The sequence below is a fragment of the Hibiscus syriacus genome, unplaced genomic scaffold (genome assembly GCF_006381635.1).
Source record: "Hibiscus syriacus cultivar Baekdansim isolate YM2019G1 unplaced genomic scaffold, ASM638163v2 tig00002841_pilon, whole genome shotgun sequence".
Lineage (NCBI taxonomy): Eukaryota > Viridiplantae > Streptophyta > Magnoliopsida > Malvales > Malvaceae > Hibiscus > Hibiscus syriacus.
In genome coordinates, this window is record NW_024061948.1 from 559,175 (window position 1) to 576,478 (window position 17,304).

The 17,304-nt window shown below is 36.4% G+C and overlaps 2 protein-coding genes and 2 pseudogenes across 5 annotated transcripts; all 4 read right to left on the reverse strand.

Moving 5' to 3' along the window:
- Window positions 1-1,386: 1,386 nt before the first annotated feature.
- On the reverse strand, window positions 1,387-2,672 carry LOC120158746. Its single transcript, XM_039169523.1, has one exon. It carries the CDS (start codon window positions 2,562-2,564, stop codon window positions 1,794-1,796), a length of 771 nt encoding a protein of 256 aa, XP_039025454.1. The 5' UTR covers window positions 2,565-2,672; the 3' UTR covers window positions 1,387-1,793.
- Window positions 2,673-3,363: 691 nt separating this feature from the next.
- On the reverse strand, window positions 3,364-16,535 carry LOC120158712 (50S ribosomal protein L3-2, mitochondrial-like). Of its 4 annotated transcripts, XM_039169513.1 has the most exons (5): window positions 6,070-6,621; window positions 5,328-5,537; window positions 4,871-4,975; window positions 3,925-4,038; window positions 3,364-3,689 (listed from the first exon to the last, which is right to left on the reverse strand). In XM_039169513.1, the coding sequence occupies exons 1-5, from the start codon at window positions 6,409-6,411 to the stop codon at window positions 3,516-3,518; spliced, it is 945 nt and encodes a 314-aa protein (XP_039025444.1). In that variant the 5' UTR covers window positions 6,412-6,621; the 3' UTR covers window positions 3,364-3,515. The 4 variants fall into 4 exon arrangements, with proteins under 4 accessions (XP_039025444.1, XP_039025440.1, XP_039025436.1 ...); XM_039169509.1 differs by lacking the exons at window positions 3,364-3,689; window positions 3,925-4,038; window positions 4,871-4,975; window positions 5,328-5,537; window positions 6,070-6,621 and adding exons at window positions 13,374-14,440; window positions 14,512-15,334; window positions 15,946-16,310; window positions 16,419-16,535; XM_039169505.1 differs by lacking the exons at window positions 3,364-3,689; window positions 3,925-4,038; window positions 4,871-4,975; window positions 5,328-5,537; window positions 6,070-6,621 and adding exons at window positions 13,374-14,443; window positions 14,512-15,334; window positions 15,946-16,310; window positions 16,419-16,535.
- LOC120158127 lies at window positions 7,978-10,203 on the reverse strand (annotated as a pseudogene).
- On the reverse strand, window positions 11,195-12,536 carry LOC120158738 (annotated as a pseudogene).
- Window positions 16,536-17,304: the final 769 nt, after the last annotated feature.

A 17,304-nucleotide genomic window follows, 5' to 3' on the forward strand; every position in this document is an offset into this window, starting at 1 on the left:
CAGATGTTATACATATAAAAACATGGCAACAGTAGTTGGTAAGAAAATGAATAAATAAAAGAATAATCAATTACATTCAAGAATTTCACAAACAAATTAATCATACTAGTTGTACAAAATAACCATAATCGTTTCTTCAATAATTTTTAGTCACAACTCTAGCTCGCTGTATGACAGACAGGGCTTCCAGGCTCTGCTGCACCTTTCCTCCTTGACTTCTGGCATTAAACTGAAAGAGCTAGGCTCTTTTGACTCAGTGCAATGATATTGATGATTGAATGTTAACCTCAATCCAACAACATACATTATAAAATCAATAAATAGGGGTGACTCTACAAGTGGGAGGCCGTTGATCTGTCATCTGTCAGCCTTCTGAACATTTTTACAATTGCATCACGAAGCAAATTTCACTTTCAAAGGCATAAATTCATCGAAGAAGCGTAATAAGAGATACAAACTAGTCGTCAAATGCGTATTGCACGCATTCTTATCAAAATCCAAATTCCAGCAACATTTCAGAACACAACCAGGAAGTCCCTCATATTGCACAACCAAACCATTTATCAGCTTGAGGCCTATCTTTGGCCTTGAATTTTGCCAAGCACCAATCTGTGCACGCAACTTTGAAAAGCAAATAAAGCTCCACCTAGGCCCTTGTACGTGAACATCCAGCATGGTGACCATCATCCTCATCAACTTTGAAAAGCAAATAGAGCTCCACCTAGGCCCCGGTATGTGAACATCCGGTATGGTGACCCTCATCCTCATCTTAATGCCATAAGTCCTCAACAATTAATAAACTCAGCACGTCCACGTCCCGTATTACTACCGTGGGAATGGCCCGTAATCAGATATTTTACAAGAGCAAAAAAACCAAATCCCCAAAGACCCTTGAATCCATTAGACAATATATAATCCTATGGATTCAGCAGTCACTTTAGAAAGAGACTGATTCTTCATCAGCAATTACTGCTAAAAATGATTATCACTACGCAAAAATTTAACATTGCACAACCTACATCTGAACAAAGGCCAGAAATTTGATTCTCTATTTTTTTAATCTCATTCTTCTTAGCACTCTACCACTATTCTCTAATGTAAACGAAGGTAATCAATCATATACGAAACAAGCAACATAAACAAAACTAGGAAAAGGATAATGCCAGACAATTTGATTAGAAGTAAATGGATTTCTAACAATGCTTCTGAAACAACAACGTATTTACGATATTGAATAAGTTATCGATCGAGTCTCAAATGCTGATCAACTTATTCCAGGACTGACGTCACTTAGATGATAGGAAGCAATATAATAATAACCTGCTGCACTCACAGAATACAACAATAGCAGCATCTAATGTGATATAAACCCAGATTTGCTATCGCCATGCATTAATAATGGACATATCCGAGGATGCAAAGCATCCGAAGACAATTTTTGACCTTTTTTTCCCTTGTAAGCAGGCGTTTCCTAGGCTGAACCTCTTGCCAAATAACTTAAATGGGCATATAAGCTTAATTAGAGCAGGGATCCAGAAAGTTTGGTTTTGGGGAATAAGGAGGGAAACAAGGAAGCAAATAAACATAAACAACGAGCTTCATGAAAATACTTACAGGGAAGTAGAGAAAGCTACAATGGAGTACAAACAAAATGCTGAGTACAAATAAACAGGTTACTCGCTTCCTAAATCATCTCTACAAAGATTCGACATAATGGTTCCATAAACATCAGGCTAAACATACCAACAAAAAACAAACAGTTTTACAAAGATTGTTGGAATCTCACCAATGGATTAATTAGGAATACCATGAGTGCTATGCTGAAGCTGCAACTTGGGTACATTAGCAGCAGAAACAGAATACGACCCACCATTATTTCCCTTTTCAGGAATATGAGAAGGAAGAGATAAAGAGCTTGTTTTAGCGGCAGCATCAACTCTAGATTTGGGAGTGCTTAAAAGTGACGATTTATGTCTATCAATGTCCTTACGGGCCAACAAGGCGAGTCTCTCGAGACCCTCTTTGGCTCTCTTCTTCGCCAAAGTAGCCTCTTTGACTCTCCGTTCAGCCTCCGTTTTAGCAACGGTGGCAGCTTTGGTCATGGAGACGGCAGCAATCTTAGCAGCAGCTAGAAGAGCTTTAGCAGTTTCCTTGTCCATAACCCTCGTTTTCGCCGACGGGTTGTTGTCGTTATCGTCGTCTTCGGGGGTGGATCCTCCGGGATGATCCGGCGTTGACTTGGGTTTCTTGTTGGTGAGATTGAAGAAGGAGAAATTAGGGTTGGAGCAAGGGGGACAAGTGAAGGATTGGGAGAGGGAAGAGGAGGAGGAGCAGGAGCAGGAGAAGTGGGAAACGGAAGGGCATTTGACGCAGATGAGGCGTTGGTGAGGCGGAGGGGGCTCGTTGAAGACTTCGAGGCAAATGGGACAGAAAAGGCCCTGGTGGTTCTTGAGGATGCAGTTGGTGCAGAGGCGTCGGTAGCTGGCCCTGTGGCGGAGGTTGTGGAGGAAGAACCGCTCCGGGGTTCCGCAACCGCCGCATTCGGAGAGCTGATCCCGCTTCATGGCCGGCTATGGAGGGAGATTTGAGTGAAGAGGGAAGAGTATGTGTGGTGGTGGCTCCTTGACTAGGCTATGGTGTGTTCTTGTCGGAGAAGACCCGACTTAATTGTGTTGTCACCGTACACAACAATTATGGAACATAATTCAAAGGAGAGGGTGAAGACCGAAAATTATTGGGTTGAATTGAGGAATTTTTTTTTTTGATTTTTTAAAAATATTTTAATTTTTATAATAATTGTTTTATAAATTTTTTTAAAAATACCGAGTTAATTTTAATTATTTATTTTTATTCATCTAATAATTTTAAATTTATATAAAAAATTAATTAGATACAATACACAAATAATCCATTGATTATAGAATATTATTTTGTTAAATTCTCGATTATTAAAAATTATAAAATAATCTAAACTATAAAGAATTGTTTTGTTAAATCATCAACCATTAAAAGTTACAAAATAAACATTTAACTATTTATTATGTTTCGAACTAGACGATCATCTATGTTAAACATTAACATACTAACTAAGATAATTTTAAAATTTAAAAAGGACAAATTTAACAAGGCGGAACAATTATTTTGTAGGTTTAGAATTGTAGCGAACTATGCACATAATATCAGTTCTTCCCATTAATGAGTTCACCACAGACAAATTGTTCTTTCTCTACATAATCATCTGTGTTACTACCAAGTCAAGCCAATGATTTTCTTGCAGATTTAGTATGCAGAAAGAAAGAAGGTATCAAGAGCTGTTGAGTTTGTAATCGTCCCTTCCATTTATTTAAAACAACTCCTTTCCTGTTACAGAAAAATCAATGGTCAATTGCTTCAAAAATTCAGACGTCGATACTCATCTTTATAACCATATTCTTGTATTACAATCCTTCCTCGTACCAAATAAACGGGAGACAAAAACCGACAACTTCCTACAATTCCGGGAAAATGTATCTTCCTCAATCTGCTACCATAAATGGATCTACCTCACCAAGATCAGCAACCAGAGGTTCTATATTAGTTTCGCCCTCATCTTCAGAGGCAAAGTGTGTTGGGAACGGAAGCATCGAAACATCGGGTTTCTTGTAAACAGAATCCTTTATGAAAACAAAGTTCCCTTCAGCACCTGGGACCTGTAAACGATAACCAGCTCACAAGATGATACTGCCGATAAAAGGGAATGCAACAAACTGGATATCAAGATTACTGATGCAATGTAATTTGTTTGTATCCATCGAGATAAACAAATAACATGAAAACAGCATCAAAGCATACACAAGTCCCATATTCTTAAATGTTGGAAGCTTGCAACCGTTTTGCAAACACCAATGATAAACGTTTAAGCACTTTAAAATAAGAAAACCATACCTGACCTCTCACCCACATCAAATTCCTCGCAGGATCTATCTTGTATACCCACACATTTTTAACCGTTCTCGTCTTGCCACCCATTCGTCCAGGCATCTTTTTTCCCTTAAATACCTACATAACGATAATTGCTTGTCAATTATAGCTCGAGGGCACTCCGCATGACAAACCAAAACCTAAGCTGGTCATATTATCAAGTGATACTTGGAATAAAAATGTTGGTCCATGGAGAGAAGAAGTATGTAGAACAAAATCACATTATGGTTTACAAGTTTGAATCAGTCGTATCAACATGGATAAAAGTAGAACGAACCCTGCAAGGAAAGTTGCAATAGGCCCAACGATTGTTTTTTCAATGAAGTTATTAGTTCAGATAAACATAACTGCTTCAGTATCAATGAAGAGCCAGTGAAGTGATCCTCAGTAGAATTCGAGGGGTGGGAAAAATACAAATCAATCAAATGAACATGATTGAATGAAGTTTCCACAAGTATATATTATTGTCATTCACAAATACGAAAGCTTAAACAATATGAAGGAATCCATACATGCATACGAAATAAGTAATTACTGATCCAATTATCTTTGCATGTATTCTTATCATGCTTAAGAAGTTAACATCATCATCCAACGACATCAATGCAATAAATTATAGACAAGGCAAAACAACGAACCTCTAAAATAGAAAGTGTTCAGATTCTCCAAGAAGGCATCTTAACAGTTAGTCTTTGAGCCTTTTGCCCAGGAGGCTCAAGTACAATGCTATTGCCTATTGTGTAGCCCAAGGTACAGTGGTATATGTACCCAAAGGGGGGGGGGGAGGGCGAGGGGGAGGGGGAGGTTACACTAAAATAATGCTCAAATACGAGTGTTACACATTCCCGAGAATAATCAGTATTCAAAATACATTTTAAGGTATTGCAAATTAAAAACTAGCAATACAAACCTTTCCAGGAGCATCCCTCTGGCCAGTAGAACCAATACTCCGATGTGATAATGATGCACCATGAGATGCCGGCATTCCTTTAAATCCCCACCTTTTCATTCCACCCTAGGCAAGTAAAAGAAACACAAGACATTTGATTGTGTTAAGAACATGAGAAAGATTTTGCACACACATGCTCGATGCATTAACATGACTGGATAAGTGACTGTCAACAACCCAATCAAGTATCACTAAGAAAATTTGCAATACTATAAATAGTTATCAAAGCATCTGAACTGCCATTGCTAGCTGTATTAATCTCTCCCTACACATATAGTTCCAAGCATGAAACACCTGCTAGAGTTAAAAACAACTGGAATATAGAATATATTCATCATTTAAGTCCTAACAACAAATGAAATGAATTCATCAATGAAAGCATAAAAGGAAAATCGATCAAAACAATTAATCAAATCACCTGAAAACCTTTCCCTCTAGAAGTTCCAGCGACATCTACATATTGGCCTGCAACAAAATGGCGAACACCAAGGGAAGTACCAACAGGAAGAAGAGCATCTTCAGTGACGGGGAACTCCTTCAATTTCCTCTTCAAATCAACACCTTGAGCTCTGAAATGACCCACTTCAGGCTTCGTCAAATGTTTAGGCTTTTTGTGGCCGCAACCAATCTAAAGCAACACCATACATCAAAGCACTTGAAGTGATTCTTTACCCACGATTCCATAACATGACTGACCAGTAAAGCTAAGTTAGGGGAGAGCAAAACTCCACTCACTCGAAAAATATCTTTTCAACTCGAATAGGAAAATCTCAACTCGAATTGAGTTCGAGTTATAATTTCATAAACTAGATTAAAAAAATGTCAAATTTGATTATAAAATAAAATTCAAATAATTCAAAATGTTAAGTAATTAATTGATTGATTTTCAAATTTGAGTCAATTCCATCTACACAATATGATATATATATATATTGAATATAGTTATAGAAAACGTTCAAATTGAAATCAAATAGTATACTAATATTATAAATATTTTATTAAGAATTTCGAACAACTAGATTCGAAATTTATAAACTCAACTCAAAAAAATTTCAAATCAAATTTGATTTATAAAATGGTATTGTCAACCAGAATAATTCAATTTTTTAACTAGCTCGATCAAACATTCACCCCTAGCTAAAGATATGGAATGAAATTACCTGAAGGGCAAAGATTCCTTCTTTCTCAACAGTCTTGACCTGAGTGACGATATTTTCATCAGCCCAGAGAATGGTAATGGGTAACCTAGCGCCCCATTTGTCCCAAAGAGCAGTCATGCCGCACTTGACGGCAATGATCCCAGTTCGCTTGGAGTTTGGGGTCATGATAGATGGGGTGGATGTGATTATGCGTGTGGGTTGTTGATGGACGATTTGGGAGGCATCCATTAAGGCATCGGAACTGAAGAATCTTCCGGTTAAAACATTAAAAGGGATGGGATTAGGGGAGATGAAGTGGTGGTGGAGACGAGAAATGAGGCTTCTGGTTGATAAGGCCGCCATGCTTGGGAGTTAACAACACACTGAGATAATACCAACTAATGATCCAGTTTATTACTAGTTATAGATTAGGGTTTCAGTGAAGCAGAGGGAGATGGAGTCCACCATTGATAATTGAAGCATTGAGCAAATGCCGAAGAGAAAGAAAACAGATCACACAACAGAAATTTAGGGTTTTTCTATTTGGAAAAAGGAAAAGGCAGGGTTTTTGATTTGAACATAGTGGAGCAAAGGAAATGAATTTGTTTGTATTTCCTGGTTCTAGGGTTTTAGTGGTGGTACAATTTGGGCTAAATTCAAGTCCGGCCCTTTTCCCCAAACGTCCATTATTCAATTTACAAAATTTCATTTAGGTTTTATTTTAGAAAAATTACCCAATATACAAGTGAAGTTTATATAAATATTAGGATTCAAGATTTTGAATTTATGATTTGAATTTTTTAAGTAAGCATATTTCGAAGGTTTGTCAAATTTTTTTATCTTTGTTTTTCGTATTTTCATGTAAGAATAAGATTAGATTTAGAATTTATAAAAAATTATAATTTTAAATTTTGAAGTTTAAATAGGTAAGATTGTGTAAACTTTTAAGGTATAAAATATGTTCTTTATGTAAACTACTTTTACTTTCACACATTTAAAAATGTTCTTTTAAATCTAAGGAGTGATCAAAGTGATAAAGGGTAACATATTTTTCTTAAATGATTTGGGTTTGAATAGTTCATTCTGTAAGCATGTACGGGTTTATTCATATTTGAAATTAGTATGTACGATGTCTATGTTTTCACTATTTGGAAACAAGTTGGTGTATTGTAAATATATATAATATTAGAGTTAATTGTATTACACATCCTCCGATTATAATTTTTATTTAGTTTTTAAATTTTTAAATTTTTTTAATATTCTAATTTCATTTATAAATTATATTTTTAATTATATATTAATCTTCAAACTTTTAAATGTTTTAAATTCATGCTCGAACTATGACCCTCATTTTATATTGGTCATCAAACTTTTGAGTATTTCAATTTCATCCTCAAACTTTTGAATAGTTTTGAGAACATTATTAGAACGTCTATAAATTAATTAGGAACCAAATTAGAATGCGGGTCGAAGATGAATTTAAATTGTCCAAAAGTTTAAGGATTAGTTTTGAATAAAAGTCATAGTTTGAGAATAAAATTAAAATGTCTAAAAGTTTAGGATCAATTTAGAAAAAAAAAAGATTATAGTTTGAAAATGTGTTGTGAAATTAACTCATAATATTATAAGAGTTGGCTAAAGATCAAAACAGTATATTTTAATTTTTGATTTTTTTATTATTCAAATATTATAAGTTTGAATTCGGAAATTTTTAATTGATTAAAATAATTCAAATAGAATTACATTGAAATAATTCAAATAACACTGCTTCGCTGTCCAATGAGGCAATGATATGAATTCAACTCTACATTTGGTCTTCCTGTACAAGTTTGAATCTTTGATGGATTCTTCGAACCTCAACCATCTAAACTCTACACAACTACTTCTACGGCTAATAGTAATGAGTCGACTCTTTTGCAGAAGAACAACTCAAGCCCATGAAGGCCAATCAACTCTGGTATGCCCCGAAAACCAGCAGTCCAGAGCAGTGATTGTTCCGGCCGAGAGTCGGCTACCAAAGAAATCCAGCAGGGAGGGACTTGACGGCTGAGGAAAGCCCCCGTGGCACAAAATCTTGTATCCGATAATCCTCTATATACAAAGACAGACACATAATCTTATATTAGGAGGATAAATTTATAAAATTTTACGGGATGAACGTATAAAATCTCTGTGGACGCCAGCACTTGGCTTTGAGGAATGCCTAATTCATTTGACAGCTTCCTACACAATTGCCTGTAAAATGTAGAATCACCATATGATTTTCTTAATTCAACCACATGCAAGGACGAGCTTATCTCAAACACCTGAAAAAGTTACAGAATCATCAAATTAGTGATAAATCTGCTAAAAAAGCCGATTCGATTTCGACTCGAGAATTACCTCGGCTGTAATAGAAAGACGACTGCCTAGAAATGTCTGGCCATTCTGTTCTTGTGTTGCTTTCAGCTGAATATAAAAGGAGCATTACAAGCTGAGCACCATACATACATAAATACATATATATTCCACAAAGTATACTAACCCTTCCATTTTTCGTTTGAACTCGAAATCCCTTCTCTGTTACAGTATCTTTGATCCTTGCAAGCAAATTCTTAGCCGAATGATTGGATGTGTAAATCTGATCTTCCTTTCAGATGCATCCTGCATGCACATATAACTTGTAAATCAGCTCATATTCGTTTGTAGTGATGGATCTAGAAATTTAAAAATGAAGTCAAAAATTTTAATATATATTTTTTTGAAAACATTGGATATGCAAATTTCATTATTTTTTCTCCTCCCCTTAACACATTAGACTGCTTTTTATAGTTTTTTTCAAAATAATGGGATGCACTTAGCCCTAGGAGGCTTAGTGCATCTGTGGATCTGCCCCTAATACATGTATATATGTATGTAGGCATGTATGGATGGATGGTCTAAGCTCCTTCTAAAAGAAACCAAATAACTTGTCAATCAGCTTATGTATGTATGCATGTATGGATGGATGGTCTCACCTCCTGCTCAAAGAAACCAGATAGGTCTAGGGATGAAGACATTCCTGTCAACTGAAAAGCATTAATACGAGAGGGTGCTTCGGGACTCCTACTTCCATCAGATCCCTTCATCAAATGATATGTTTTTTGCATCAGTTTTACGTTAAAAGTTCTGCAAATTATGGAATCAAAAGATGAAAAATTTTGTGGAGTTCATGTTTCATACCATTTCAGACATCGAGAAGGCTTCTTCATCGATGTATATATCTTCTTCCTCATCGTACTGTACTGCAGGTATATAATCTTGCTTGAACCATTCATCATCTTTAATATCCGCCATTTTTATTCTGGTTTTAGGGTTCGGATCAAGCATCCTTCTTATCAGGTCCCATGCACCAGGTGATAACCCTTTTGGCATCTTCATAACCGTTTTCGAAACCTGAGAAATCCCACAACAAAATTACGTACATACATACATATATACATACATACAGACATACATAGTGACATACATACCTTGTGAAAGAGGACAGCAAGGTTTGTATCATCGAAACGAAAATACCCAGCGAGGATGGAGAACAAGATGACGCCACATGACCATATCTCCGAGGCGGCACCATGAATAATAGTGATACCTCATGTAAGCGAACAACGTTGGGATGTTTGAGTAGCTTCAGATGGCTATTTCTCTCTTTATCTGCGAATAATTAGATGGTTATATGTCAGGTGCAGAAGCAACATATATCTATATCCATCTCTCTACATACATACGTACGTATATATGCATGCAGTCGCGGATGTACGTTTATGCTTGTGGGTATGTATATGTCTTATTTAATTAAAATTCGAATTTTATTTAATTAATTACTTATTTTATTAATTGTGATCTTTAAATATTATTTGTGTCAACTTCATACAAAAATATTATATGATTAATATATACATGTCCATTTCAAAAAATATTTTTAGACTCGTCAATGTATACATGTATACATGTATAAATGTATGCTTAAATGTATGCTTGATTGGCGATGTTGAGCCGGATGAGTTTGGACTTATCGAGAATCTTAACGGCGAAAGGGTGGCTGGAATGAAGGTTGCTTCCCAGTTTAACTTCGCCGAAACTTCCCTCTCCGAGCATCTTCCCCAGCTCGTAATTCCCCATTTTCAGAATTCCCATTTGCCGTATCGACTCTTGTAAACGAAGAAAACAATAGTAATCGATTCGAAAACTACCAAATACAATAGTAATATATACAAAAGATAATATACAGTGTTGTAGGAAAGACAGGATCACCAAATCAGTTGGTTTAGCGATTTCCAACCTCTTCTTGTTCTTGTCCTTGTCCCTTGTCTGGTCTATAAAAAAATATTCATAAATACAAATATGGAGAATATACAGGAAGAAGACGATGAAGAAAGGAAGTCAGCAGACTAAAGGATAATAGAATCGTTACCGGGAATGAAGGCTTAAATAGGATTGCATACAGTAAATACCAAAATTTGCATGGTAAAAATATGTGGTAAACTAAGATCACTTAATTATGGGGTTAATTTTATTTTTGATCAATGAAAAAATCAATTAGATTATTAAATTTTACGAAATTATTGATGCGACAGATAGAATTTTAGGGTAATATGCATACTTAATCGTTAAATTAAATTCAATATTTGGTTTATGATTGAAAAATATAAATTCAAACCAACGATCCAAGTGCAGAAAGAACACTTAACCACTAACCAAGTTAAACATCTATTTGTACGACATTAAGATGGTTTATTCTTTTTCTTCCATATAGGTTATAGGTTTAGGGATTAGGGATATTTTCTTAATGAGGCTCATGTTTTTATCCAATTTTCTAAATATTATTATAAATATCGAGGCAGTTCAAATTTAAAAATCAAATTTATTAAAAGCTTCAAGTTATAAATAATCGAACTTATTAAAGTAGGTGAGGTTAATTTGATCGATTTAGAACAATTTAGAAGTTTGGTGCTGAGTTCTTAGTATCAAAATAATAAATTTAGAATATTTTCTTAATGTTTCTCCTCTATGCTATTATCTCGGTCTTGATTTTGAGTAATACTAATTTTTTTAAAGTGAAATATTATTAAGAGAAAGGTGCGAAATTAAAACGCAAGCTAACAGGTTTAGTTTATACATCAGCTCCTTCAACTTCATTGCATTGCCATAGCTGCAGCCACCTCACAGCTCCTCATCACGCTCACGCCCACCACCGTTAACATAATTATCTTTCATTTCTTGCGATTTTTGCTTTTCCGATTTGTAACTCGAAGCTATCGACTCCTTTGCCGCCTCCATGGTCTCTCCGGCTTTGTTTTTGGCCGCATCATAACCTTCTTTAGCTTTCTCCTTTGCCCAGGACAGACTCTCCGTCTGAGCCTTCCTCTTCTCTGCCTCATCCGCCGCCTTCTCCTTCGCTTCTTCCCCCCGTCGAGCTGCCCTTTCTTTGGCTTCGTTCGTCATCTCGCTGGTTGTGTCGGCTATGTCCTTCGCTTTCTCCTTTGCAGTGTTTATTCCCTCTTTAGCTTTGCTAGTAGCTGCGTTCGCATTTTCTTTGCTGCATTTGGTAAGTCACTGGCCTTTTCCTTTGAGGCACTCACGGTGTCCTCCGTCGTCTTGTAGGCTGAATCTTTCATGTCCTTGGCCTTCCCTGCACTGTATTCACCGGCTCCTGCCCAATGACGAACAAATCAGTAGACGCAAACAAACATAGTATTAAAGTACGGCCATAACGGATCATACCATTTTCTTAAGGTCAACATGATACTACCGCAACACCACACACAACCGTGACACCGCAACGGCAACTTAACACTAAGTAAACAAGTGAAATATAATGTAATGCAAGTTAAACTAAAGTCATATGACCGCAACGCTATATAACAATCATATCGTAATACATGTTAAAGTTAGAACAACATCTATATAGTAACGTCTGCAACATCTATAATACGGACACCGACACCAACCGGGAGAGCAATTTATAGTACTATGACTGAGTCACTGAAGTGTTTTAATCAACCTGAGGTTATGTCATTGAACTTGTCCTTGGCCTTTGTAGCAGTGTCTGCAGCTGAATCAGAGGTTCTCTTAATAGAATCCATAGCATCGTCTTGTTTGAACCCGAGACCTTCGGATATCTTGTCTTTAGCCCATCCTGTCCACGACTCGGTCGACTCCTTGGCTTCTTTTCGAACATCCGACGCCGTATCGGTGGCCTTTTGTGTCCTGCTCTTCAGCTCATCTTTGGCTTGTTGTGTTTGCCTGTTGATCTCATCTGTGGCTTCTTCTGTATTGGCCTTCAGCCTCGAGTAGTCTTTAGCATCGTCGTCCGTCGACGGCGTGTGCCCGACGCTCGTGCACCTCACGACACTGGTGGCGATTAGGACTGTGGACAGAATGAAAAACCAAACCGGAACTCCCTTGGAAAACATGATGTGAAAGTAAAGCAATAGATTGTATTTTTTTCTATAGGAAAACTTGTTTCAGAGATGGATGAAGAAGATGATGAAGGAATTAGAGCATGGGGGTGTTGAATTTAAAGGGGGTGACAGGGTGGTTGTCATGCAAAGTGCCGAACTGGGAGACGTGTGAGGCTGCAGGTGTCGACATTCGGCATTCCACGTGTCAGTTCCCAAGCTGTTTAGAGTGAAAAGCGATACGTGTCTGTCTCCAAGGTGTTTACAGTAAGGTTTTATAACCCCATGGTCGCAAAACTCCAGAAGGCATTATCTTTGTGAAGAAGGATCCGGCTCCGGTAACATGGTGGAAGGTTCCAGTTCTAATTTGGAACCCCATTGACCTGGGTAAATTCTAATTTAGTATTTTTTATTTTTAAATTATAATTTGTTAGATAATATAATTAATTATAGGAATTTAAAATTATTAAATTAAAAAAATTATTAATTGATCAAGTGGTTAAGAATATTCATGATATTTTACCTTATGTAGATTCTGACATTTATTTTAAAAATATAATATATCTTAACTTTAAAAGAAAATTATTAAATTTAAAAGCACAATATAGGAATTAAAATCTGAATTTGAGTTAACAAATATAATAGATGTTTGATCAAGAATCAAAATATTAAGTTTTTTTAAATATATATATATATATATATTTTACCTATTGACTATTTTAGTGAAGTTGCAGTTATTAACTATTGAAGTGATAGGTACGATTCTAACGATTTTAGTGATTAAAATGATGATTATTATTTTCAAAGGTATTGGATTCAAATATGAAACGTTTATTATTAAATAATTAAGAATATTTCGAATAAATACGATCTTATAATAAGATTTATGTGTTGAAAAGTATTTGGCAGGTGCTCACAAATGCCTGGTTATATTTGGATTCCATGGATTAACTTGTACAAAAACTACACACAATAAATTACTACTTTTACACCTAAGAAGATTGCTTGCATTTCCTTTTGTTGTGCCCAAGCTTTTTGCACTTGCTGCACTGAAGTGATCTCTTAACAGCTTGCTCGGATATAAGTGCGTATTTTCTTTCCTTTGGCCGCCCCACCGGACGGGCTATGCAAGGGGGATGTACAAGCACTTCCGACGATTCCCGTTGTGTACACCCGTCTAAGGATGGAACCGGGTTTATGGATTCGGAATATGTAATTTTAAAAGCCTCGGTCGTAAAGTATCTGTAGCAATAATCATACACATCCTTGCCTACATGCTCGATCGCTGCCGCGGCATGTAAACACGGTAGGCCGTTTATCTGCCATTCCCTGCAACTACACTCCCAATTTTCGAGGCTGACGACGTTCATTATGTCCAAAGTATCACGAACCTTGAAACAACTGCCGGGTGAAAGTACTACTTCAAGAGAACGTGAATCGACAAGGCTTCGTCGGAGGTTTTCCTCTGAAGAGGGGGCAAGCTTTGTTGACCACTGATCTGAATCCATCTTCCGTGTATAGATGAACTCCATCATTTTACGGCGTATCGTTTCGATCACTTGTGTGATTGGCATTGCAGGTAAATCAGAAACCCAATCACAAAATGATTCTGTAACACTAGATTTAAGATGATTGTACCTAGCCCCCTTAAAAAATGCATTTGCCCAGTGCTCAGGTTCAGTTTGCAGGACCCACTCGTAAGCCTCGGGTGATATATTTTTTATCGTCTCAATGCACTTCTTGAACTCTTCGGCAGTTGGTGCGTGGGCGGCTTTATGGAATTCAGAAATTAGCACACGAACAACCTCTAGAGTTAATGATCCCTTAAATTTCTTTTTCAGGCTTTCTGTTAGCCGATGCAGGCAATAACCATAGAAACAATTCGGAAACACAGACCCGAGGGATTCACTCATCGCCTTTTTCATATCTGTGACGAATGTTATCTCATGAGAAATAGAGAGCACAGTCTTCAGCTGCTGCAGAAACCAATGCCAATTATCATCACTCAATACATCTACTATGGCAAAAGCTACTAGAAAAATACCATCATTTCCATCCAAAGCAGTGGCAGTAAACAGTTCTCCCCCATATTTCGACTTCAAAGATGTGTAGCCAAGAAAAAGTAGAGGGCGGCAACCATTCCAGAATCCATAGAGTGATGCATGGAAAGCGACGAATATTCGTTGAAAACTCGAGTCTTCTTTGGTGTTGAGAATGGCAGCACTGCCAGGATTTGTTTCCAATATTTTCCCACACAGCAAAGGCAACTGATTATAAGCCTTTCTATGTGAACCTTGAACTTCCTCTAGTGCAGCAGCTATCCCCCTGTAGGCCTGTGCATAATTTAGCTCGATCCCCAAATCCAGTCGAATATCGTCGATGATTTCTTGTGGCTTATAAGTCAGGGTATCTCGTAACTTTTCCTTTACAATACTCGCAACCAATTTCTTCGAGGCACTTGTTCGTATCGATCCCACACCACAGGTATGGGTGTCATTCATCTTTTTAATCCTGAACAAATTGGTGTTAGTCAATTTTGGCGCAACAATGAACCAAGGACACCCTTCAGCTTTACACCTCGCCCGAAAACGCCTTCCACCGCTGTTTTTAAGACTGTAATGGAAACCGTGTGCTAAAGAAAACTTGTCCAAAGCATCGTGAAGTTCACGCCGAGTATTAAAACTCTGACCTACTCCTGTAATGCAACTCTTCCACGATGAAATCCGAGGTGTTTCTGCTTCTTGGTGTCTTCTGCGTCAGGAAGCAAATCCATAGGAGCATCGGGAGGATATATAGGTTCATCGGTGGCAAAATCAGTTGGAGCATCAACAGGAGAAACAGATACATTGGGCGTTGTATGACTGAACCTGCATAGGTAAGTATCAGACTATTTAAGCAAACAAAACGTAAAAAAAATCAATCCCCAAAACTGCAACCATCATCTTAATCCCCAAATAAACCCCAAATAGGTATGTAAACGAGTGAGTCGAGCTCGACTTGATTCGAAAAGTTCAAAGCTGAGTTCAACTCGACTCGAAACATTCTTAGACTTAGCTCGATTGAAGCTCGAACTCGAGCTTTTCAAGTCAAATATCAAGTAGCTCACTACTACGGCTCGTTAAGAACTCGAGTCGAGTTCGAGTCCATTTAAATCGAATTTTGACTGAGTCACTGAATCAAACTGAGTAACTTGAACTTCTCATTTACAGCTATACCCCAAACCGCTAACTAATCATGCTCTTATGTTCTACAGTACAATCCTAAGTATACTTAAATTCACACCCTTCTCCTCCACTAAATCTTCCATTCATATTCCCCGTATATTTTGTAATAAACTTGATAACAAAACAACTGAAGCTAAAATGATCTGATCTGATCATAAATCTTTATTTTCTTAACAATTCATGACAACAAAGAAATCGCAAGCACATGCCAAAAGAAAAGGGGGGAAAGGGTATGAAAAGGAGAGGTTCTTGACCTGCTACAAGGCATGGAGGTGGCATCGCTAGGAGCAGGAGGCGAGGGAGTGAGGACATAAACATCAGCAGAAGCAGAATCTTCATGGAACTCAAGGAAGCGCTGAATGTCTCTGTTAGTGGAAATGGTTATAAGGGTGCGCTTATGTTGGGGAGTAAGTACTTAATGGTGAGAGAGTCATGGTCATACTTCCACATATCAGCAATCTCAGACTTGAAATCACCAAATTTAGTATCGACGGTGAGACTGGTGGCGTGGGCATCGCCGCCAGAGTAGGATAGTGTTCCGTCAGCGTTGATGGTGAACTTTCCGCCGGATTGACATACAACGATCAGCTTTCCGATTCCCATTGCAATAATAATAAAACTCACACATAAAAACCAGTCTCTAATCAATCAATGTATCCTCTAAACGACAATAACGCAAGAAGGGGAATTGAAATTGAAAGGATGAGGAAGAAGGGAGATGTAGAACCTGCTGATTAATTAGGGCAAAATTTGGACTGCATCAAATTGGAAGAGAATTACATCAGGAACAGGTTACAGGAAGGATTGGTTCATGAATTAGGGGTTTTATAATTTTTTTTTATGTAACATTCGTTCATAAATGGTAAAATCACTTTATCAGTCCTCATATCATAACAAAGAGTGAAATTTAGTCCTATACATTTATTTTAAAAAACCATTTGTTATTTAGAAATACAAACAAACTAATTATTAATTTTATGAGATATATTTAATTGTATCAATTTAAAATATAATTTTAGTTTTAATTAAATTGACATTATTGAAGGGAAAAATTAAAAGTTCTCTTTCATAAATTTTCCATTAAAAGGTTAAAATTTTATCACATTGATATCAAATTATTATTATTTTATTTATTTTAAGGGTTAATTACACCATGATCACTTAATTATGAATAATTATAATTTGACCATTAATTTTTTAAATTTATCGACCAAACTACTTAATTATTTAAATATATAAATCAAGTCATTTATTGTTATTATTTTATTGAATAATTAATAAAATTAATATAATTACATATTTAATTTTCATTACTTACGTATTAAAATCCTATGTCAAATGATATAATATATAAATAATGAAGAGTAAATATGTAATTATATTAATTTTATTAATTACTACATTAGCTCTTATGTAAAATACTAATGATATATAATTTTATTGATATCATGTAAATGATTAAGTGGTCTGACTATTAAAATTGAAAAATCAATGGTCACACAGATAATGACATAGTTTACCCTTGTTTTAAGATTATAAGAATCAAAATAAACTTGGTGCTATGGTAAAGGGACCTGTATAATACTTTTCCCACCATAAATCTCAAAAGACAA

Coding starts and splice junctions, on each gene's coding strand:
- LOC120158746 (XM_039169523.1), bottom strand. CDS start 2,564: ATGAAGCGGGATCAGCTCTCCGAATGCGGCGGTTGCGGAACCCCGGAG.
- LOC120158712 (XM_039169502.1), bottom strand. CDS start 14,968: ATGAATGACACCCATACCTGTGGTGTGGGATCGATACGAACAAGTGCC.